The following is a 26,883-nucleotide window of genomic DNA, read 5'->3' as shown; positions in this document are numbered from 1 at the left end:
CCCATCCATCCATCCATCCATCCATCCATCCATCCATCCACCCATCCACTCACCCATCCATCCATCCATTCATCCATCCATCCACCCATCCATCCACCCATCCATCCACCCATCCACCCATCCACCCATCCATCCATCCATCCATCCATCCATCTCTTAAATTAATATTTTCTTCGCTTTAACAAACACGTACTAATTACTGGCAAATGCAGAGAGGCTATATACATTTACACTACCTAACAAAAGTTTTGTCATAGATCCCAGTTGTAAGAGCACCAAATAATAACTTGACTTCTAGTTGATCATTTGGAAAAGTGGCAGAAAGTAGATTTATCTGATAAATCTGTTGAGCTGCATCCCAATCATCGCAAATACTACGGAAGACCTACTGGAACCCGCATGGACCCAAGATTCTTACAGAAATCAGTCAAGTTTGGTGAAGGAAAAGTCATGGTTTGGCGTTACATTCAGTATGGGGGCATATAAAAGATCAGCAGAGTTGATGGCAGCAGCATCATGAGTAATCAAGACAGTAGTGCTTCCTATTACATTACAAACCACAGGAGAGGGCAAATTCAAATCAAATCAAATCACTTTTATTGGCACATCATCAGCAGCACGTGTGCTATGATGAGTGAAAAGCTTAGGTGCTGGCCCCAGACAGTGCAAATACAACGACAGTGCAAATAAAATGACAGTGCAAAATACAGACAGTGCAAAATACAACAGCATACCCCCCCCCCCCCAAAAAAAAAAAAAACAGGACAATGTAAAAATTGACAGCGATATGTACAATGAATAGGTGTCCACAATTCTTCAGCAGGATAGCACTCCTTCTCATACTTCAGCCTCCACATCAAGTTTCTGACAGCAAAGAAGGTAAAGGTGGTCTAGGATTGCCCAGCTTAGTCACCAGTTATGAACATTATTGAGCATGTCTGGGGTGAGATGGAGGAGGAGTAATAAGTAATAAGTTATTTGAGCCATTACAGAGATGTATGAATGCAGTCATTCAAGCTCATGGGAGTCATACACACAGAGGCGGACTGGACATAGGCAGCACTGCCGGGACATTTCCCGATGGCCTGACGGTCTATCTGGCCTGCCACCATGATTCTGGCCATTCCCTACACCTTAACCCACCCTTAAACCTACCCATACCACCAAACCTGTCCATAACCCAACCCCTAGCCCAACTCAGAAGCACCACAAGTGTTCTTAAATACATCATAAATACAGTAAGTACATTGTATTTATTTTTTTGATGCAAGTACATATTAGTTAAGGACACTTAATATAAAGTGGGACCCTTTTGTCTAAGCAAAGTCAGATCTTACTGTCCTAATTAAATAATTAAAAATCAAGGCATGATCATGTTTTATTTTGGTGAAATGATTGTAATCTAGAGGCCTTTGCCTTTCATTTAAGCCATTTCTGATACCAAGTGATCAACTAGAAGTCAAGTTATTATTTGTTCCTTCTAAAACTTAAATGGGCAACAAGACTTTTGTCAGGTGGTGTACTCTGGACTTCATTTTCTTTTTTAATAAATTATATAATAAAAACATTTATTTTGATTACTGATGCTGTTAAAAAGTATGTTCTGAATGTTAAAATGAATACTTCTTAAAGCATGTTAAGAGACATTTCTTGCAATGCAGTTGTCATTTTCATGTATTGTTGTGATGGTGTTTTATTTCTAAAAACACATTTCAGCCTCCATTTTTGGTTCTACTGAATTTCCATGTTAAACTGCAGGCAAAGATAATCATAACAGGAGAGTCAGTGTATTGTGGAAACTTGGCTGCGCTGCTGAGATTAGTCTCTCTCTTCACGTTTTGCTGATACTCATTTCCAGGAATCAGATCATATGAGCAGCTGGGATTCAGGGCCTTCGGGATGACAGGAAAGATGGCAGCCGCAATCGCCATTACTCTGCAGAACATTGGAGGTAAAGAAAACCCGATCCAAAGCCTGCTTTCACATAAATATTTGCCCAGACAGATATTTTTAATGCCAAATCATAATTTTCAGATGAGACTTAGGGCCCTGTCATACACCCGGCGCAATGTGACGCAAGGCGCAATACTTGTTTGCAAGTTTCAGCTTGGCGCAAGAGTCGTTTTGAGGTGCTGCACCACGCTCTTTAAATAGCAAATGCATTAGCGCTCATTTGTGCACCCATAGGCGTTCTTGTCTAAAAAGGAAGGCGTTCTGAGGCGCACTGCTGGCGCGTGACTATTTTGAGAAACAATAATAGATTTTTCATTAGACCAAAACAAAACCGGTCTAAACTGCAGCACAGAGTTACACACTGCTTAATACACACAAGAGAGCAATAGGCAAATATCTTTACATATATAAAAATTTAAATATTAAGGATAGGCCTATATATAGGCTATAATAAGAATATATATAGGATATAAATATAAAGGATTAAAATATTACAAAACATATTATTTTCTAGCCTACATAAATATGAAAAATCACTGCTTTTATGTCTTCTTCATCTCGGGAGGCTTTTTCAGTTCATTCATAACAATTTGCTTTTGTGTAATGTTATTATTATTATTAGCAGTATTATTTATTATATCCATATTTATATTTGTTTTATAAAAAAAACAGCTTAGATTTGCCCACCTGCAGGTTTTAGAACATAAGGGGCACAGCAAGTGTTTTAGGATATAACTAAGGTTTTTGAGCACACTTCGTTATTATTGTTCATTTATTCATTTGCTGGAAATTAGAACTGAATTTAGAAAAAGTTTTGAAACAAATATTTGCGCTTAACAAACAAAATTAAATATTTATAGACTAATTGATGTCTGTGCGTAAAGGTTTCCCTATCCAAGAGCGAAAGTAGTTCCATTATCTCTCATTCTTGCGCGGTAGATGCTCTGTTTAACTGTTTTCTGTTTTAAAAAAACTGTTAACTGTTTGCTTGTGAAAAATTCCACTTACTTTACGTCCTGTAAATAGCAAATGCACTTATGGCGCGACGCAGCTGGCTCTTAAAGGGAATGGGAGATGAGACTCTGATTGGTTTATACTCAAAACACACCTTTAACTCATTAAGAAAATAAACTCAACCCTTTTAGACCATGTGCCACGGCGCAAAGCGGATTTTCCCGTCCTTAAATTAGCAAATATGGATTCTGACACGCCTTGAAAGTGTTTTGCACATGGACCGTCAAAATAGAGCCCTTAGTTTTATTCCTCTTATCCTGCTTTTCTTAAGTTTGTTTCATTATTTTTCTTGATGTTTTTTTTTGTTTTTACACACGCTTTCTGAACTGTTAAAATGTTAAAAAACGTTAAAACTGTTAATACTGTTAAATTATTTTATGCTTATAATTAATACAGTGAGTATGCTTTTGCTATATCATGTTTTTTTTCACATTTAGACTGTAAAAATATTATATTATTTAGTTTGTTTTGTTGAAACTTTTATTTTTTGTGAAAAACATTGATTCTAGAGATTTAAGCACATTAAAAAGTTAATGATTTAAAAACATCTGCTCAATGCAGAAAAAATATAGAAATAAATTCAATTCAATTCACCTTTTACGATATAGATTTTATTAAAGCAGCTTCACATAGAAGATTATAGTAAATTGAAACCGTGTAGTTCAGTTTTCAGAGTTTAAGTTTAGTTCAGTTCAGTGTGGTTTAATATTCACTGCTGAGAGTCCAAACACTGGAGAGCAAATCCATCGATGCGCAGCTCTACAAGTCCCGAACCTTGCAAGCCAGTGGCGATAGCGGCAATGAAAAAACTTAACCAATTAGTGAAAGTGAAGGATAAAACCTCAAGAGAAACCGGGCTTATTTAGGCACGACCATTTATCCTATGGCCAAACGTCTTGTGCAGAGCTGCAGTCTAGGCGCCGGAGGCTGGATCATCTCATCCACCACCAGTGTGCAGCATTCACCTAAATGATGCGACGGAAGCCGAATTGCATTAGACCACACACCACACACCAGCTGATTGGTGAAGAGGAGTCAGAGTGATGAAGCCAATTATGATATGGGGATAATTAAGAGGCCACGAAGGAAAGAGACCAGTGTACAAATTTGGCTTGGAAACCTCTGCTTTTTTTTTTTTTTTTTTAAAGGACATCCTGGGATGCTTTTAACAACCAAAGAAAGTCATGATCATAGTTTAACGTCTCATCCGAAAGACAAGTATAATGGGGCATTAGGACTCACACAGATCATAGGTTAAGCGCCCCCTGCTGGTCTCACTAACACCACTTTTATCTTTTCCATGTGGTTTCCCATCCCTCAGCCCTGCTTAGCTTCAGTGAGCAACCTTGTGAGAGTTGCAGAGAGCTAGCTGCCAGCTAAAGAGATAATAGATAATACGAAGATAATAGAAATAAATATAAAAAGATAAGTAAAAAAAGTTTAAAAGTGCCTGGAAAATTGATCAAATGTGTAGAAAGTAATGTAAATAAGTAAAGATACCAAAATAAATAAACATCTGCATGATATACAGTTGAGGTCAGAATTATTAGCCCCCCTTGTATTTATTTTTTTATTATTTTATTATTTTTTATATTTCCTAAATGATGTTTAACAGAGCAAGGACATTTCCACAGTATGTCTGATAATATTTTTTCTTTTGGAGAAAGTCTTATTTGTTTTATTTCGACTAGAATAAAGGCAGTTTTTAATTTTTTAAAAACATTTAAAGGTCAAAATTATTAGCCCTTTTAAGCTATATATTCTAAACTGGTCTATAGGACAAACCTGTTATACAATAACTTGCCTAATTACCCTAACCTGCCTAGTTAACCCAATTAACCAAGTTAAGCCTTTAAATGTCACTTTAAGCTGTATAGAAGTGTCTTGAAAAATATCTAGTCAAATATTATTTACTGTCATCATGGCAAAGATAAAATAAATCAGTTATTAGAAATGAGTTATTAAAGCTATTATGTTTAGAAATGTGTTGAGAAAATCTGCTCTCCGTTAAACAGAAATTGGGGAAAAGATAAACAGGGACTAATAATTCTGACTTTAACTGTATGTACAAAATCAGAAAAATAAGTTTTATATATTTAAAAAGCGATGAATGAATGAAAAGTGTCTGCAGAATGTAATAAATAAATAAATAAATAGAAAAAAATGTAGTAATTAAGAAGCTAAATAATCCAGCAAACCATTTGTTTATGTTATAGATGTGTTTTAGCAGAAAACAAGTAAACTGAGCTTTAATGTAATGCTTATCTATACTTTTGCTTCTATTTCTTTTAATTACTCTAATTTTTGTCTTTTCTATAGCCATGTCCAGCTACTTGTACATCGTCAAATCAGAGTTTCCACTTGTCCTGCAGGCATTTCTGAGGACAGACACTACATCAGGGTAAGTACTTTAGAGTTTCACCACAAAATTCTAAAAAAAAAGAGACAATCTTGATGTTTTCTCAACATGCCATTTAGCCAGTTAAGCATGAATGAATTTACAGTTCTTTGGGGTCGCTCCAGTCACCAGTGCTGTCATTATCAGCTGACAGTACACTGCAGAGCAGGTCAAACACCTGCAGTTCACCAGGGTAACGCTTCTAAATCTGAAACTGGCATCAGGAGGAGGTGTGGTTGCTGCTGTGGACTGTTATTGGTCAGTTAATCAGAGGATGGCAGCTGATTGGATGATACCTTTTCCAGCACATCTCTGTATTTCTGTGCATGATTCTATTTTAAACAAGCGTAGGGACATGGACGCTACTAAATCTGCTTTTTAAAACAGCTGCCTTCTGCAAGTTTTAAAAGTGCTTGAAAAAGGAATCAGAAGTGTAGAACATAATAAATATAGATACCAAAATAAATGCATCATTCATAAAACCTTTCTGCAAGAAAAATTTACAAGCTAAGATTTTCTGATGCCTTCAGAACTACCTGAATCCTTCATGGCATAGATTCAACAAGGCATACCTGCCAACACTTTTTCCCGGGAGTCTCCCGTATTTCAGACCCATCTCTCGCCCATCTCCCGTATTGTTCTATCTCCCGGAAAGCTGCCGGAATTCCCCCCACAGCCCCCATCCACCCCACCACTACCCCCCTCCCTTTTCTCAGCTTGTTGCTTTTTGGTACAGTCCCCATACGCATCGTACCCAACGCTTAACCATCTTCATATTCGCTCCCCGTTTTTCAGTTCACACTCACCTTCCTCCGATGCTCTTCACTTCGCGTGCAACCCCCTCTTCACATCGCACGCCCTTGGAGAAAATCTCCCGGATTTTATGATCCGAATGTTGGCAGGTATGCAACAAGGTGCTGGAAATATTCCTTAGAGATTTTGGTCCCTATTGACACTATAGCGTCATGCAGTTGCTGTACATCCATAATGTGAATCTCCGTGCTCTTTTGGCCAGTACAGTGAACTTATTGTCATGTCCTAGAAAACCAGTCTGAGATAATTCATGCTTTATGACATGGTGCTTAACTTAGAATGCTTAGAACGACAACAGAATTGCAACAGCCCCGCGATTCCACCATTTTGAAGTGAAAGCTATCAGTCGTCCATTGGATCTCATTGCTATCGCGATGGCAAGCAGCTGCTTTCTTTTTATTTATTTATTTAAAAAGCGCATTAAAGCTGAGATACAACCTGAAAGTCGACAATACAACACTTACTACCACAATCATCAGCACTTTTAATAGTTTATTTTACAAACTTATAATATGCTGTTGTTCTATTGGAATTTTAATCCAAAATGGCTGCGGCGGCATCTAGTGGCTGTTTCCCAAATCGCACTAGAGTGTCGCCTCTTGGTGATTCGATGCTCTTTGCTGTGGTCATAAAAGGATGGAAATGGTCAGCAACAATACTCAGATGGCACAACCCTAAAAATGGTTGTGCATGAAAATTCCAGTAGATCAACAGTTTCTGAATTACTTAAAATGAAGTCCTTAAAATTGTGTGTCCGAGGATGTCTGCTTCCACAAATTTAAAGAAGTTAGCGTTCAATTAATTGTTAATCTAAATAATTAACAATGTTTTTATCAGGTGAGAAAAATCAGGAAAAACTGTTGCTTACTGTTTTAATAATAATAATAATAATAATAATAATAATAATAATAATAATAATAATAATAATAAAACATTACATTTATATATTTACCTTACATTTATATAGTGCTTTTCTAGGCACTCAAAACGCTTTACACATGGGGGGAATCTCCTCATTCATCACCAGTGTGTAGCATCCACCTGGATGACGCGATGGCAGCCGTTTTGCAGCAGACCGCACACCACATACCAGCTGATTGGGGGAGAGGAGACAGAGTGATGAAGCCAATTATGATATGGGGAGGGTAAGGGAGGCCATGATGGACAGAGGTTGGCCATGATGCCGGGGTTAAACCCTTACTCTTTTTCGCAAGACATCCTGGCATTTTTAACAGCTACAGAGAGCCAGGACCTCAGTTTAACGTCTCATCCGAAAGACGGCGCTCACTGAGCAATATAGAGTCCCTGTCACTAAACTGGGGCATTAGAACCCACACAGACCCCTACTGGCCTCACTAACACCATTTCCGGCAGCAACCTAGCTTTCCCATGTGGTCTCCCATCTAGGTACTGACCAGGCACAGCCCTACAGAGAGCTAGCAGAGTTGCAGAGAGCTAGCTGCCGGCAATAAAAAAGATATTAAAAAGATATTAAAATAATTATATTAAAATAGGATATTATATTAGGAAGTTATATTAAAATTATATTAGCATTAAGGTTTTAGGATTTTTGGTTGTCTCATGTATATTATTAGCAAAATAAAAAAGCACATGTAAAATCTCTTTTGTTAAAAAACTTTAGTTTTAATATGTACAAAAAAAGAAATAAGAATTGTAAATTTCACTTATTATAAATCTCGCTAATTGTAAATCTCGCTATCAAGACTGAAAACACATCTGTTTAGCTGTGTCTTTACTAAATGAGCACCTAGCTACATCTGACAGATTTAAAAACAGTTTTAACACATTTTAATCTGTATTTAATCATTCTTATTTTGTTTTTATTTCTAATACTTGTTTTTTTTATTCCTGTTTTATGTAATGTATAAAAAATGTGCTATATAAATAAACTTGCCTTGCATATTTAATAAAATGTTAATATTAAAGCATATTTAATGGAATATTGCCTCATTTTCATAGTTAAACAACAATTTGCAAAACTTGCAGTACAAAAAAAAATGCATAGACATAGTGACCGGTAATGTTTACTAACAGCAAGCGTTTACGACGATCAAGCTTAATCAGCCATCTACAATTTGCATCGATGTAAAGGATTACCCACAATGAGTTGGCGATTAATCATTGATATGCCCACTTCTGACTCGTGTAAAGTGTATTGCAGAATAACTGGATTAGTTTGAGGGTTTCCAATCAGCAGTGAAAGTGTAGATGGGTAAGGTGATTTATTTATGAGAGCGGTGTAATTCTCTCGTCCAGGCTTTGGTCCCAGAAGCTTTACTCTGTTGAACAGGTCAGCAGTGTTAGAAATGGAGTAAAGATGGAGGCGTGTGCTTCAGCGTTAACATTATGCATTGACTGAGAGCTTTTGTATAATTTCAGGGCCAGGTGCACACTGAAGTGGCACTGTTATATATGCTCTCTCTCTCACACACACACACATAGTAGTGGTGTAACGGATCAAAAATGTCACGGTTTGGATCACATTATCGTTTTTTAATCATGGATTGGACCATTTTTCAGATTAGCCAAAAAGGGGAGGAGACAAATGTAGTTTCATTTCCATTTATTACAAAAACAGCACTGCAACACAGCCTTGGTTTTAACAAAACCAATATATATATATATATATATATATATATATATATATATATATATATATATATATATATATATATATATATATATATATATATATATATATATGTATATGTATGTACATATATGTATGTATATATATATATATATATATATATATATATATATATATATATATATATATGTATGTATATATATGTATGTATATATATATATGTATGTATATATATATATATATATATATATATATATGTATATGTATGTACATATATGTATGTATATATATATATGTATATATATATATAACAATTAATTAATTAACAATTAATTAATTAACAATTAATTAACATTGTTAATTATTTATATAAATTATAAAAATATTAAAAAATATTAAAAATAATAAAAAAGATATTAAAAATCTAAATCGTGACACCCCTAATATATATATATATATATATATATATATATATATATATATATATATATATATATATATATAAATATGTATATATATATATATATATATATATATATAAATATGTATATATATAAATATGTATATATATATATATATATATATATATATATATATATATATATATGTATGTATATATATGTATGTATATATATATATATATATATATATATATATATATATATATATATATATATATATATATGTATGTATATATATATATATATATATATATATATATATATATATATATATGTATGTATATATATATATATGTATGTATATATATATATATATATATATATATATATATATATGTATGTATGTATGTATGTATATATATATATATATATATATATATATATATATATATATATATATATATATATATATATATTTATATATATTAGGGGTGTCACGATTTAGATTTTTAATCGAAATTGTTCGAAATTTATGCTCAATTTCGATTATCGAATCAAAAAATAGAATCGTCGATGCTGCCACGCCCCCATGTCACGTCAGCTTGGCTTGCCAAGCGGGAAAAAAACAGGCTTGTTGAAGTGCTTGGTAAACTGCAGAAGCAGGAGACCCGTTGAAAGAACTTAAACCCTCTCCTCTTTCAATGAAGTCGCCGGTGTGTAAGCATTTTGGATTTCCAGTGAGTTATATTGACAACGTTCGTGTTGTCGACAAAAAAAAAAAACACAGTTTTGCAAGCTCTGCTAAGTACGTATTACGTACGGTTCGTCCGATAGACAACAACGGCATCGCGATCCTCCGCCCGCCCCCGTTGCAAATCCGCTCGCGAAAAGTACACACTCAGGCCCTGTTTACACTGTCTTTGTTTTTAATTGGCATTTTAGAACGACAACGATTTGACATCCACAGTGGCGTGTAGCATTTCTGAGCAGCCCTCCTTCCTTTCCGCCTCTGAAAATGCACATCACGTGACCACACAGACACAGACGCACTCACAGCCATACGCTCGAGACAGCAGGTCCAGGCAGTCAGTAGACTGCTTCAATCTTTCACTCACTTGCACTTAGTCATTTTAGCGAACACCTCAGATACTGTTGGCTGGTTCCTGTTGGTTGTGCGTCTTTTTTACCGACGCCATTATAAAGACACAGATCACTGCCTAATCACGAGTCCCGCAGAAAAAGTGATTGACAGGTGGTAATTATGTGTGTATCTTGCCTTTATTCATTTACTGTATGATTTGTTTATGGGTAAAACAAAGACCATGCAGGTCAGGTAGTTTAAACGGTAGGCTACAAATAATTAATTTGTCATTAATTAATTAGTTAATTATTCATAATCGAAAATTGAATCGAATCGTGCCTTTAGAATTGAAAATGTAATCGAATCGAGGATTTGGAAGATTGTGACACCCTTAATATATATATATATATATATATATATATATATATATATATATATATATATATATATATATATATATATATATATATATATATATATATATATATATATTTTATTATTTTTTTTTTCCAGCTCAAATGGTTTGTTGCAATCCGTATCCTCAAGCGGTTTGAGTTGCTTTAACTTATTGTGTTTTACAGTACTCAGTTGGTTTGAGTTCTCTTTATTTATTGGGTTTTACTGTGCTTAAATTGCTTCATTTACTCATATGTAGTAAGTTCACGGTACTCATTAGGATTCATTTTTGTACCTAAGTGGTTTGTTGCAATGGGTTTCCTCAAATGTTTTGAGTTACCCTAACTTTTTGGGTTTTACAGTGTAGCAGTATGTCTCATGTAAGCTCCTGTTTAACATTCACAAATAGCCATAAAGCCAGCCACATCCAATGCAGTGGAATTTCTATGCCCCAAACGATCGCATATGTTACATAATATACTTATGATGTTTCATTCCTACATATAGTTGTCTGCATATAGTCCCTCCAGCCCTCCCCGTCAGTGTTTGAATACCGAGACGAGTGGAGAAGTCTGAAAATAGAGGAGACCTGGACTCACACGCATACACACTGTGCAACACCTTGTGACTTGGTGTGTGTGTCCTCATGTTCACAGTGTGCCGTTACTTGAGTCCGGGAGTGGGAAACGGGCCATGTCGAAGTCAGCTTTGGCTATATTTGCTGGCCTCTGTCGCAAAAACACAACATACCGTCATTTTAATCACAGGAATTGCAGACCCAGACTGGAGTCGGATGGAGGCGGACAGGTTGATTGCGTAATAGCTTAAGTAGTTTTCTGCAGTTGCAAATGTGAAGATGCTGTAGGTTTGTAGAAAAGGAGACTGAAACTGGCTTTAAAATAGGCTGGTAAAGTTATAAATAAATGTGGTTTTGCATCATTTAAAGATTAATATGCATATAGCAGAGAAATAAGTATTGAACATGTCATGCTTTTTCCTGGTTATAATGTTTCTAAAGGAGCTGTTGACATGGAATTGAACCAGATTTTGGTAAAAACTTATACAAACAATACAAATATAAAAATAAAACAAAGCTAAAATCTGAAGAATTTGTTATGTGTATCAGCATAGAAATGACAGAAGGAGAAAGCACTGAACTACTGAAATGTATTGAATACTTTATCTAAAAAGGCTTGTTTGGTGGTGGCAGCTTAAAGACGCCTCACATATGGAGAAGGAAGTAACATGCATTGCTCAGGTGTGAGTTTCTCACAGACTTCAACAGAGTGTCAAAATCTTGATAATTCTGTGGGTCTCGTCTATCAAATCTGATCTGCAATTTGTATTCTATATTGGATTCAGGTCAGGTGATTGGCTGGGCCATTCTACAGCTTGATTTTCTTTCTCTGAAAGCATTTGAGAGTTTCCTTGGCTGTGTTTTGGATCATTGTCTTGCTGAAATGTCCACCCTGTTTTCATGGTCATCCTCCTGCTAATGTAGATGTTGGACTGAAGCAACTGATATTCATTTACACTGAGGAAGGGCAGAGGGTTGCTGTCTGGGCTTTCACTGCCTTTCTACACCTCCCATTCTTCATGTGTTTAACACGTTTTTCCTTCTTCATTTAATTTTATTACGCATCACTTAGTTTGTAATCTATTTAGATTTGTTTTCTTTGCATATATGGATCATATGGATGTGTTGTTACCAACATTGGGTGAAAATTTCAAGTCAACAGCACCTTTAGAAATATGTTTTCTGAGAAAAATGGTGACGTGTTCAATACTTATTTTCACAGCTGTATATATAATAAACTCTGGGTTCAGTAAATGTCTTTTACAAACCAAGGCTTTATTTACTTGATCAAAAACTGTAATTTTAAATGTAAATATACATGTATTTGAATGTATTTTAGCATATAATGTACAATCTCTCGGAAATGCATGTATTAAGAAATAAGAATATCATATTTTTATAATAAACGTTAAAAACATTTTTTTATTAATCATATTTATTTGAAATACAAAAAATTGTACCATTACACATTTTTTATTGTCACCTTTGATCAAATTAATGCACCCTTAATGAACTAATGTAGTAAGTTATTTTAGCATCAGGTGTGCTCAAACTTTTCCTAAAAAAGACCAAAAACCTGACTTGATTGAGGCTAGTGGACTGAATGGTAATTTCATAATTTATTTAATAATATTTATAAACTGCTAGGAAACATTATATTACTAATTCAGTATTTTTACATTATATAATGAACTTATTAGAGTAAAAAAAATCTTAATTTATAACACAATTACACTAGTTTTTGCCTTTATTTGCTCACTGATGACTTCTGCATAGTCCTCCATCAAGTGACAGTATTTACATTTTTAAAAAATCGGATTCATTTACAACATTTAATTGAATTGTTTAAGTTTTTTTGTAGCTCAGCAATAAAACAAACAAAAAAGGTTTCGTTCAATTATAAATTATGATCTCTAAAGGCATTCGCCCCAACCCTCTCCATCATTCTCTCTCTCATATTGGTTGGTGGGCCAAATCAAAGGATACAATGGGCCAACTTTGGCCCGCTGGCCCTACTTTGGGCATCTCTGTTTTAAATAATAAAAATATTTATATTAAGTAATGCTGAGCATAACTAACTTTAATATCACATCTCTGTTTTTTACTTTTAAAATTAATTGAACATTGTACGATAATGAAATATATTGTTTCTGCACCTAAAAATGGACAAATTAATAGGAATAAGATAATATCCAGTCAATTTCTGGTCCATGTTACAGTAAAAACAGATGCTCTTTTTATAATTTGGGGGAATAAATATAGACATTGCAATTTGATCTGCGATTAAATTTTGCAAAGTAAAGATTAAGCTAATTTTTAAAAATAAACATTTTAAATAAAACCAATTCAACATTCTTGGAAATGAATATATAAATCTATTCATTAATTGTGTGTAGTGCATATATATCTCATATATAAGCAATGTATATCTCTCTTTTTGCTCCTTTCAAATGACAATTTTATTTTAGGTTTAAATCAATAATTCAGAGTTCACAACCAGAAAAAGACCCTGATCACCGCCATGTCAATGGCAACTAAACAATATATTTTCTGGTAACACTTTGCAGTAAGTTTTATTAGTTAATGTAAGTGATTGTATTTACTAATATGATCAAATGGTGAGCAATGCATTAATTGCAGTATTTATTCATATTTATATTTTTAGTTAATAAAAATAAAGTTGTTGATTGTTAGTTAACACACATTAACAGTGCATTAACTAATGACAACAAGCATGAGTTTAGATTTCAATACAGCATTAGTAAATGTTGAACTATGATTAACAAGAGTACAAGAGTTGATCTTAGTAAATACTTTAACTAATGAAATCTGAAGTGTGACCCATTTCTCTATATGCAGCCTAATATTTATACACTGATTTTTATTTATTTATTTATTTTTGAGTCATCACATAAAATAACCTAGCATGGCCTCATTTTAATGTTGAAAATAGGAATCTGAAATTGCTCTTTTTGTATTAGACATGGTTTGACCTGCCCGTCTGTGTTTCTGCAGGGAATGGTATCTTAATGGAAACTACCTGGTGGTGCTGGTGTCCATCTCCATCATCCTGCCATTGGCTTTAATGAAACAGTTGGGTGAGTCCATCATTTCAGCTTTAGTCTACCTCATTTCTTTCTACGCCTCATGAAAGTGGGTCTCATTTGTACGTTTGATCCATTCAATTAGACTGTTCATATTACAGAGCATTAGTTCAAGCACTTTAAAAGCACATTAACCAAACTGAGCGTGCACTTTTAACAAAACTGAACTCAAACTTCACTAGATATAAATCTTTATTGCATAATTTACACTAGCACCTTTTAGCTGCGAATGCTATGATACTTTAGTATATTTTATGTTAAACTATAATGTAATCTTATGTTTGTTATTATTTATTTATTTATTTATTTATTTATTGGGGCATATATTTTTTACTGGGGGGAATATGCACAATTACATAAAATGTTTACAGGTATATAAAAAATTCTTCACATTTTACCTATGCATACAAAATTAAACAGAATATTTCCTTCTATGATTATTTATGTTTGTTATTAGATACGCTTTTATTATGTCTTAAATTAAGTGACAATTTTACTGGGTGTTTATTTGGAGCATGGATATGTTTTGATGGTAAAATTATATGGTGTCCTAATTTAATAGTATTTTTTATTGATTTATTTTAATTTGTTGTTTATAAAATTTTTACTTTTTCTTTTTTACATTCATGACACTCTTAAAAAGGAGATTACAAACCTCAAGATGTTTTCCTGGTAAAATGAATGAATAAATGAATGAATGAATGAATGAATGAATGAATAAATAAATAAATAAATAAATAAATAAATTAATTAATTAATAAATTAATAAATTAATAAATTTATTAATGCAATTAATAAATCAATAAATATATAAATTAATGAATGAATGAATGAATGAATGAACAAATAAGTTAATAAATGAATAAATGATGAATGAATAAACAAATAAAGGAATTGATGAATAAATAAAAGAATAAGTGAATAAATAATTGAATAAATGAACAAATAAGTAAAGAAATAAAAAATGGATGAATGAATGAATAAATAAATAAATTGATAAATAAGTGTATGTATAAAGGATTAAATGAATAAATAAGTGAATGAAGGAATACATAAATAAATAAATGAATGTATGAATAAATTAATAAATAAATAAAATAATATATGAGTGAATGAATGAATAAATAAATAAATAAGTGAATTATTGAATAAATAAAAAATTGATAAATGAATTGATGAATAAATAAGTGAATACATAAATGAATAAGTGAATAAATAAATGAATAAATGAACAAATAAGTAAAGAAATAAATGAATGAATAAATAAATTAATAAATAAGTGAATGAATGAATAAACAAGTGAATGAATGAATCAATGAATGAATGAAGAAAGAATGAGTGAATGAGTGTATAAATAAATGAATGAATAAATGAATGAATATATAATTGAATCAATGAATGAATAAATAAATAAGTGAATTAATTAATAAATGAATGAATGAATAAATGAATGAATGAATAAGTGAATGAACGAATGAATGAATGAATGAATAAGTGAATTAATGAATCAATGAATGAATTATTGAAGGATTGAATGGACAGACAGACAGACAAACAGACAAACAAGCAAAAAATAAACATTCTGTTTTAATAAGTAGCAACAAATTCGACCCAAACACAGCAACCGTATCTGATACCCGCTGCAATAGTTTAGTTGTTTGGATGTGTTTTCAGTAATTTAACATTGTTGACCTTTTCAGTATTTGTGTCTGCTGGGTTCTGTCAGCAGAGATTAGCTCTTGAGATGAGCTGTAACTTGCTGTGCTTTTCTTAGCACATGCATTTACAGTTGCCGCTATTTCAGCCTTGAATGCACGCAAGCTACATATTGATTGACAATAGCGTTATTGACGTGCTTTTAACATGCTTTGCTATATTTGCATTTTCAGGTTATCTCGGATATTCCAGTGGTTTTTCACTCAGCTGCATGGTTTTCTTCCTCAGTGCAGTAAGTATTAGCCATTGTCTTTATCATTATTATGAAAACAAAATGCATTTGAGTCTTAGTGCAATAGTGCAAAACCAATATCAAGCTATCAAACTCCTGTATTAGAAATAAAAAGATACAGTTTTTTCGTATAACAATGTTTTTTTTTTATTGTTTATTTTCTTATGCTAAAAAATCAAATTAAAATAGATTTATTTAGCTGAAGCTGCTTGGATCTGTAAAATGTAATTGAGAGCTTGCTGATTCAGAGATTCACATAACAGTTGGCCTGCTACATATTTCCCAGAGGTGTTTTAGAGGAAGGAATATACTGCGCACACGTTATATCATATCTACACACAGCAGTGCTGACTAATGAAATAGTGACTCAGACTGACTTCAAAAGAAGCCGACTGATGCGTTTAATTGGTCGCACACACACTCTCGCTCTGCATAAATGTGGAGGTGTTCTTTAATGTGTGTATCATGGACTGTTTGGCACATTTTGAAGAGTTTGAATGGGTTTTTGACCTGCTGACTGGGGTTATATATATGTTAAACTCATACTCTTAAAAACATAAAGATTCTTTATTGTAATTTATTGTTACATGAAAAACATCTGTTGCACAAAATGTTAATGTTATTGGAAATGAGTTTTCAGATTAATAAAATGTTCTTCACATGAAGATTTGCTAAATTAAGTATTCAGTTATAGAAAAACAGATAAATCACATTGGCATTCATGCACAGCAATCATTCATAAATTTATCATAAATCATTCAGAAATGTATTTATTTATAGTGGTTTTGTGTAAATGCGTAAAGATTTTTAAAATTTGCTTCAATCCATCTATTTAATATTTCCATCCATCCATTCATCTATCCATCCATCCAATATATCAGTTCGTCCATCCATCCAATATTTCCATCCATCCTTCCATCCGTCCATCCAACCATTCATCCATTCATTCATCTAATATTTCCAATTATAAATCCATCCAATATTTCCATCCATCCAATATTTCCATCCATCCATCCATCCATCCATCCATCCATCCATTCATTTATCTAATATTTCCAATTATACATCCATCCAATATTTCTATCCATCCATCCATCCATCCATCCATCCATCCAAAATTTCCATCCATAAACCTAAAATATCCATCCTTCCATCCATCCATTCAATATTTCCATCCATCTATCTATCCATCTAATATTTCCAATTATACATCCATCCAACATTTCCATCCATCCATCCATCCAATATATCCATCCATCCAATATATCTATCCATCCATCCATCCATCCATCCATCCATCCATCCATCAACCTAAAATATCAGTTCTTCCATCCATCCATCTATCCATCCATCCATCCATCCATCCATTCAATATTTCCATCCATCCACCCATCCATCTAATATTTCCAATTGTACATCCATCCAACATTTCCATCCATCCATCCATCCATCTATCCATCCAATATATCCATACATCCGTCCATCCATCCATCCATCCATCCATCCATCCATCCATCAACCTAAAATATCCATTCTTCCATCCATCCATCTATCTATCCATCCATCCATTCAATATTTCCATCCATCCACCCATCCATCTAATATTTCCAATTATACATCCATCCAACATTTCCATCCATCCATCCAATATATCTATCCATCCGTCCATCCAACATTTCCATCCATCCATCCAATATATCTATCCATCCGTCCATCCAATATTTCCATTCATCCATCTACCCATCCATCCAAAATTTTCATCCATCCATCATCTATCCATCCAACATTTACATCCATCCAGCTACCCATCCATCCTTTATTTCCATCTATCCATCCATCCATCCATTGTCTTTCCATCCATCCATTGTCTTTCCATCCATTCATCGTCTTTCCATCCATCTATCCATCCATCCATCCATCCATCCATCCATCCATTGTCTTTCCATCCATCCATTGTCTTTCCATCCATTCATCGTCTTTCCATCCATCCATCCATCCATCCATCCATCCATCCATCCGTCCAATATTTCCATTCATTCATTCATACAATATTGCGACTGTTTTGTCGCACACTAGCCTATAGATATCCTTAAAACTAACATACTGATACTAATTAACATCTTAAAAACAATATTTTATAAGACCTTTAAGGCTTTTTAATTTCAAAAGACCTTTAACACCATTGTCTTTATTTTCAGGTGATTTATAAGAAGTTTCAGATCCTGTGCCCATTCGAGGAGTTCTCGGCCAATAGCACGCTGACTCACGCCCACTCAAATATCACAGTAGACCACGCCTACCATAACAGTCATGTGATGGAGGACGACTCGCACTGCCACCCACAGATGTTCACTGTCAACTCACAGGTGACGATGCACTGTTCAATATGACTCTGAAAAAGCAGCACATTTTCATCTGTGCTTTTAAAATCAGCCTTTACTTCAACTGAAACACCTCTGTTTGTCCCACAGACTGCTTACACCATCCCCATCCTGGCCTTTGCCTTTGTCTGCCACCCTGAGGTCCTGCCCATCTACACAGAGCTCCGCAAGTAGGTTGAATGCATCAGTAGTATCTGACTGCAGACGTGCAAATGCAAGATGAGATATGCAGTCTTTGACATGCAGTCTCAGACACAATGTACTCAATGGAGCTAGTGAAGTCACTGTGAGGGGTAGGTTTAGGGGCGGGGTGAGGTGTGCGCATTAATAGCATTGCATCTAGCTCAGCTTGCATTATCACCCTTTTTGCAGCCAGACCCTTCTCCAATGCATTGAAAAAAAGCTATTGTGCACAATTTAGTTCGTTTGAACAGAAGTATGTGTAAAAAAAGTCTATAACTATAAAAATGTGCAATTTTTTAAATTTTAGTTAGTCAGCTCATATCCTGATACCGATATATCTCGATATAGTAGCATTTCTGCAAAGTCAATCAAATAATAGTTTCTATACACTCACCAGCCACTTTAATAGGTACACCTGTCCAACTGCTCCTTACTGCAAATTTTAGCCAATCACATGGCAGCAACTCAATGCATTTAGACATGTAGACAACATCAAGATGATCTGCTGCAGTTAAAACCGAGCATCAGAATGGGGAAAAAGGGGATTTAAGTGACTTTGAACATGGCATGGTTCTTGGTGCCAGACGGGCTGGTCTGAGTATTTCAGAAACTGATGATCTACTGGCATTGTCACGCACAACCATCTCTAGGGTTTACAGAGAATAGTCTGTAAAAGAGAAAATATCCAGTGAGCAGCAGTTCTGATGGCGCAAATGCCTTGTTGATGCCAGATGTCAGAGGAGAATGGCCAGACTGGTTCCAGCTGATAGAAAGGCAACAGTAACTCAAATAACCCCTTTTTACAACCGAGGTCTGCAGAAGAGCATCTCTGAACAGAACACACCACACGTTCAACCTTGAGGCAGATGGGCTACAGAAGACCACACCAGGTGCCACTCTGGTCAGCTAAGAACAGGAAACTGAGGCTACAGTTCACACAGGCTCACCAAAATTGAACAATAGAAGATTGGAAAAACATAGCCTGGTCTGATGAGTCTCTATTTGTACTGTGATGTTCGGATGGTAGGGTCAGAATTTAGCGTCAACAGCATGAAAGCATGGATCCATCCTGCCTTGTATTAACAGTTCAGGCTGGTGGTGATGGTGTAATGGTGTGGGGGATATTTTCTTGGCCAACTGAGCATTTTGCAAACGTCACAGCCTACCTGAGTATTGTTGCTGACCATGTCCATCCCTTTATGGCCACAGTGTTCCCATCTTCTGATGGCTACTTCCAGGAGGATAATGCGCCATGTCGTAAAGCGTGAATCATCTCATACTGGTTTCTTGAACATGAAGTTCACTGTATTCAAATGGTATCCACAGTCACCAGATCTCAATCCAACAGAGCACCTGTGGCATGTAGTGGAACAGGAGATTCGCATCATGTCAATATGGACCAAAATCTCAGGAATATTTCCAGTATCTTCTTGAATCTATACCACAAAGGATTAAAGCAGTTCTGAAGGCAAAATCGGGTCCAGCCCGGTACTTGTAAGGTGTACCTAATAAAGTGGCCAGTGAGTGTATATTGACAACATGTAAAATACTTATTTACATGTTAAAGTACTCATTCATATGCGATCATATTTCTCACTTTATTTACAACTTCAGGGCAAATGTTGGATTAAAAATGTAGAAATATATAAATAGATGTTTATATATTATAAAACATTTTAAAAAAAACTTAAGATTATAGGTCCAGCACACACAATAATCGCTAAATAAAATGCAAAATGATGATGATGATGATGATTATGATTATGATTATGATTGTTATTATTATTATTATTATTATTATTATTATTATTATTATTATTATTATTATTATATTATTATTTATAAAAAAAGTAACTGTAATTCCTATTTCTGTCTGCATTTCCTTAGCAGTGTGTGGTATTGCCCTCATACAAATTATGAAAAAGTATTACAGTTACCAATATATTTTATGACACCCGATATATAAATGATATAATGCACAGCCCTAATCCCCTTAAGTCATAAACAGTCTTTTCAAATGCTTGGTTGCAGATTTCACATTATCCAGATTATCAGATTTCACATTTCATCCAATAAACGTGCAATGAAACAAACCTGATGTGCAAAACTCATGCCATTTAAAGCAGCCCTGTACTTGTGTAGTTGTTTTTATCCATATAAACTGAATTGGAATCTCATGTTATTTCTCCCTTGCAGCCCAACACAGAAGAAGATGCAGCACGTTTCCAACATTTCCATTCTGATCATGTACACTATGTACTTTCTTGCTGCTCTGTTTGGATACCTAACCTTTTACAGTAAGCTTAACTCTTTTATATTTAATACAAGTGTTTTGCTGAATATTAGATGCATCTGGTTCATTTTTGCATTGAATTATGCATACATCATATATTATCTTAAGCAGCATACTTAAAATCACATACTACTGTAGGACTTTACATTTTATTGCAGATTTTCAGTCTCTGCATATGTACTAATGTACTGTAAATCTATAAAGTAATGATTTTCTTATAGTTATTTCTGTGTTTTGATTATTTAGACCTGAGTATGTACAATTGAAGTCAAAATTATTAGCCCTCCTGAATTATAAGCCCCCCACTATATTTTTCCCCAAATTTCTGTTTAAAGGTGCTGTGTGTAAGTTTTTGACTCTTCTAAATAATAAAAAAATATTATATATTTGCAGATATTTAAGAAACATGCTAAGTGAATGTTATTTTTTTATCTGCAATACAATACTGAAGATATTCTGCTTTGAAAATGTGAGTTACGTGCCGGAACGCTGTCTTTGTTTTGGTTTTAACTCGCCCACTACCACTTCAGCCAATTATAATCCAGCACCCTGGGTTGCCTTGGTGGAAAACTGAGTATTTTATTCATTCATTCATTCAGAAAGGCACTCAATGTATTCGTCCGTGACCAAAATGCGACCTCCGATGGACAGTAGCAGACTTCAAAACGAGATGCAGATTCAGAGTTCCACATGAGATGGTTATTAATTAGCAGATTATATAAATATTACGAGTGTAAACATTAGGTGAGCTAGTTACATTTTAACCCTGTGTCCTAACAACACACTACATGATGAGGCAGTGATGAGCAATTTTGACTGTTCACACCAGACGAAACACGACAGAAATTTAAATGCAGCCATTCGGAAGCACAGAATAGTGCACTTACTGCACTCCAACAATATGGTAAGGTCTATAATCTAATTAATACACATTAAACGTCTTTAAAATTATTAAATGTACATGCTAAGTAACTGATATGTGTTGGCTTGCACTGAGTCTCAGTTCCAAAGTTTAATTTCAAACTTTAAAAAAATTTTATATTCTAGATTTGAGGTGAACTATTTGCTGCTGCTTTCAGTAGTATGGTAATAAATGTCATGTAAAATTGGTATTCAAACACACATTATTAGCATTTAACACTTAATAAAGCACATGAGGTGTACTTAATCACTGTCAGTTTATCCAGTTGTTCAACGGCAAGAAATAGAAATAGTTGCTTTTACTTAGCACATGTCTTAAATCAGCCTTAAGGGCCGATAGTCAAGCTCCTGTTGATGTCATCAATCTGGCGACCTGCACTTACCTGTGTTTTAAACCAGGAGTGCAATACCTAGTTCAGCCACTGGGTGTCAAACTTACATACTGCACCTTTAACGGAGAGACGATTTTTTCAAGACATTTCTAAATGTAATAATTTTAATAACTCATCTCTAATAACTGATTTATTTTATTTTCACCATGATGACAGTAAATAATATTTGAAAATATTTTTCAAGATGCTAGTTTTTAGCTTAAAGTGACATTTAAAGGATTAACTATGTTAATTATGTTGACTAGGAAAGTTAGGGTAATTAGGCAAGTCATTGTATAACAGGTTTGTTCTGTAGTCAATGGAAAAACATATATTGCCTAAGGGGGCTAATAATATTGACCTTAATATGGCTCAAAAAAATTGAAAACTGCTTTTATTCTAGCCGATATAAAACAAAAATATTAAGGAAATGCTGTGAAAAAATTCTTTGCTCTGTTAAACATCATTTAGGAAATGTTTGAAAAAACTAAAAAATTCAAAGTGGGGCAAATAATAATTTTGGCTTCAACTGTATCTGTATGCAGTGTTTAATCAAAATAAAACTGCAGGTTAAGCTGAGCGATTTCTTTATTTCTCCACAGCGAATGTTGAGCCTGAGCTCCTGCACACTTACAGCAGGATCGACCCATACGACACACTCATCCTCTGTGTGCGATTGGCTGTTCTCACCGCCGTCACACTGACTGTGCCCATCGTTCTGTTCCCAGTGAGTTTCACATCCACACATTATGGACAGATTGTGCTGTGCAGATTTGATTTCAGTGAGTTTGCATGTTCTCCCCGTATTGGTGTGGGTTTTCTCTGAGTGCTCTGAGTTACCCCACAGTCCAAAGACATGCGCCATAGGTGAATTGAATTAGGTAAATTGGCCGTAGTGTATGTGTGTAAATGAGTGTCTATGGATTTTTAACAGTACTGGGTTGCAGCTGGAATGGCATCTGCTTTGTAAAGCATATGCTGAATAAGTTGGCAGTTCAATCTGCTGTAGTAACCTCTGATGAATAAAGAGACTAAGCTGAAGAAAAGTGAATGAATGAATGAATGAATGAATGAATGAACAACAGGCTGATCTACAAATTGTAATGCAGATGAACATCAGTGTTATTTAAGTCTAACTGAGATGCTTTTACAGGATTTAATAATAGCTTTCTTTATTATTTATTAACAATTTAAGTTTTATTTATTTATTCATTCATTCATTTTCTTGTTGGCTTAGTCCCTTTATTAATCCTGGGGTTGCCACAGTGGAATGAACCGCCAACTTACACAGCGCGTTTTTACGCAGCAGACGCCCTTCTAGCCGCAACCCATCTCTGGGAAACATTCACACACACACACACACACACATATACACACACACACACACACACACACACACACACACACACACACACACACACACACACACACACACACACACACACACTCACACAAACACACACACTCATACACCAAAAACAATTTAGCCTACCCAATTCACCTGTACCGCATGTCTTTGGACTGTGGAGGAACCGGAGCACTCGACGGAAACCCACGCGAACGCAGGGAACGCCCTAATTTGAGTTTTATGATTAGGTAAATATTGGTAATTTTGTTATGCATTCACATTTTTATTTGCAAATAATGTACTCTATCACTAATTTTAAATAAGATAATGCAGCTAAATATCTAGATATAAACCAGATTTTTTAATGATAAATTTTTGGGTGGACTTTAGATCTGAAAACATATAAATAGTGAACAGCTGAAATACTTAATTGGGGAAAAATAATAGTAATAATGTTTTTTTTATACTTTTTAGTTTTTAAAAGTCAGAGGAAATAATTGTTCTAAAATATTGATGAGCTAGTTAATTTAGGTATTATTTTTTAAATTGTTGTCTTCAAATTGCAATGCAGATTTGATTTCACATTTTAGTTTGACTAACATAAAAGAGTAAAAAAAAAAACTGTACACCAAATAATTATAATAATGGTAAAACAACTCTGCAAACTATAATGCAGATGCACACCGGTGTTGTTTTAGTATAATTTGGATGCTGTTACAGGATTTACTACTCAACTCAACTCACTTTATTTCTATAGCACTTCCACAAACCACAATGATTACCAAAGTGCTTTACATAAAACGCATGTAAAAATACATAAAACCAAAATACGTAAACTCACATCACATGATTAAAAGCTAAAAAAAATAAGTGTGTTTTCAGTGAACTCTGAAAAGACTCAAAAGTTTGAGCTGTTCTTAAAGAGAGTGGAAAGATCGTTCCAAAGTCTCGGAGCTGCTACCGAGAAAGCTTTATCACCCCAACATTTTAGGCGTGATCGTGGAACTTGCAAATAGAGACGATCCATAGAGCGGAGATCTCACTGGTTGGTGCATCATAATTAGTTTAGAAATATACTCAGGGCCAGACCATGGAGGGATTTATAAACATACAACAGAACTTTGTACAAAATTCTTAACTGGATTGGCAGCCAGTGTAGAGAAACAAGTACAGGTGTAATGTGTTCTCGTTTTTTTTTTTGTGCCTGTTAAGAGCCTAGCAGCTGCGTTGAGGACTAGCTGCAGTTGCGCGAGAGAGAACTGACTCACACCCAGATACAATGCGTTGCAATAGTCCAGACGAGAAGAGATAAAAGCATGAACAACCTTCTCCAAATCACTGAAAGAGAGGACAGACTTCAGCTTGGCAATATATCTAAAATAGACAAAAACTATTTTTGACAACCGCAATAATTTGCCGATCAAATTTTAGCTCAGAGTCAAAGATGACACCAAGACTCTTTACTGAAGAATGTATTTACTAATAGCTTTCTTTAATATACATAATTGGTTTTCATTTTCAGATTAGTGAAATGTTGGTAATTTTGTGATACGTTGCTGTTGTTTTCATTTGATTTGCAAATAATGTATTTTATTATAGATTACATCACGTTAAGCTAATTTAAAAAATATTAGATATTCACTTTTCAGTTAGATTAAATGAATAGTTTTTTTTACATGTTAGTTATTTTAGATCATATTCATTTTGCAAATATGCAAAAATAAATAAATAAAGCAAATATGAAGTTTTAGATTTCAGATTTTTGTTTGAAGGGGATAGTTCACCTAAAACAGAAAAAACCCTATCATCATTTTACTCGTTTCCAACCTTTAAGAGTTTCTATCTTTTGTTGAACACTAAAGGAGATGTTTTCAAAATATCTTCTTTTGTGTTCTACAGAAAAAAAACACTTTGGAGGGTGAGTAAATAGTAAATAGTGAGTACATTTAAATTTTGGTGTGAGCTATCCCTTTTAGCTAGCTGTAAAGTCTCAGATAGGAACTGGTTTAAACGATTTAAATTGAGACTTTTTGTAACATGCCACGAATGCAAAATAAGCAAGAGATAAGATAAACTTCCTTTTATTTGTGAAGTATTGAATTCACTGGATTAACTAAATCATTACTGTGAGGTTATGTAATGCTCTGGATCATAACCAGGGGTTCGGGACCCACTAGAGGGCCTCGGTACACTTCAAATGTCATTTCTTAAAATGATTTGAAATAGGGGTTAAATAAAATAATGCAGCTAATTATCTGGATATAAACCTTACTTTTAAATATTTTTTTGTGGAGGATTTTAGCTCTAAAAACATATTATTAGTGTGGAAAAATATCCAAGCCACTGAAATACTTGGGGAAAAAATAGTATAAAAAGGTTATCAATATTCTTTTACTATACATTTTTAAAAGGATAGAGAAATAGTTATTTTTGAAAAAATAATATATATATATTTATGCATTCATATTTTAACCTCTGTTTATTTTATTATATTTTTACATATATTTTAATTTATAAATGTCAATTTATTTTATTTAATTATTTTTAAAAAAATTTAATTAATTTCAATTAATTTTTGTTTTATTTAATTTTTTAATAGATTTTAAGTTATAGTTATACTTCATTTTAATTTTGCTACTGAAGAACCATGCATTGCTCTTACAGTTTTGGGAAACCTGGATATCTATACGGGTATTTTTAAAATGTTATTTGTAGACGTGCAAAAGTTGTGCAAATTAATACATTCTTAGAAAATAATTTTAAATTTTATTTCTAGATATGTAAAGATCTGAATTATATTATGTAGAAATTGTAGTGATATGTGAGTTTACCCAGGATTTTATATGCTGTTTATAGCAGTCAGCAGTGTTTTTGGGGATTGTCTTGTGAAACGTTTTCTTGATCCACAGTTAAGCTCATAAACAAACAAACAAACAAACAAACAAACAAACAAACAAACAAACAAACAAACAAACAAACAAACAAACAAACAAACAAACAAACAAACAAACAAACAAACAAACAAAAGTATTTTAAAAAGAAGCTGTTTTATTGTTACAGGGTCTTTGAATTTTGTCTTGGAAAATCTTG

General features: G+C 33.8%; 1 protein-coding gene across 2 annotated transcripts in view; it reads left to right on the top strand.

Annotated features, from left to right (window-relative positions):
* slc38a3b (solute carrier family 38 member 3b) overlaps positions 1 to 26,883 on the top strand; it is a 76,908-nt gene that overhangs the window by 38,432 nt on the left and 11,593 nt on the right. For both annotated transcript variants that reach the window (XM_087258195.1, XM_087258194.1), the window contains 8 exons: positions 1,859 to 1,951; positions 5,287 to 5,368; positions 14,260 to 14,342; positions 16,238 to 16,296; positions 18,495 to 18,662; positions 18,768 to 18,847; positions 21,057 to 21,157; positions 23,048 to 23,172. In XM_087258195.1, the coding sequence (XP_087114321.1) occupies positions 1,859 to 1,951; positions 5,287 to 5,368; positions 14,260 to 14,342; positions 16,238 to 16,296; positions 18,495 to 18,662; positions 18,768 to 18,847; positions 21,057 to 21,157; positions 23,048 to 23,172 (791 nt within the window). The remainder of the gene's footprint in view (positions 1 to 1,858; positions 1,952 to 5,286; positions 5,369 to 14,259; positions 14,343 to 16,237; positions 16,297 to 18,494; positions 18,663 to 18,767; positions 18,848 to 21,056; positions 21,158 to 23,047; positions 23,173 to 26,883) is intronic.

Source organism: Danio rerio, chromosome 6, assembly GCF_052040795.2.
Source record: "Danio rerio strain M-AB ecotype USA chromosome 6, GRCz13ab, whole genome shotgun sequence".
NCBI classification, from domain to species: Eukaryota; Metazoa; Chordata; class Actinopteri; order Cypriniformes; family Danionidae; genus Danio; species Danio rerio.
Note: the sequence above shows the minus strand (reverse complement) of the source record. Positions and strands in the feature narration are given on the sequence as shown.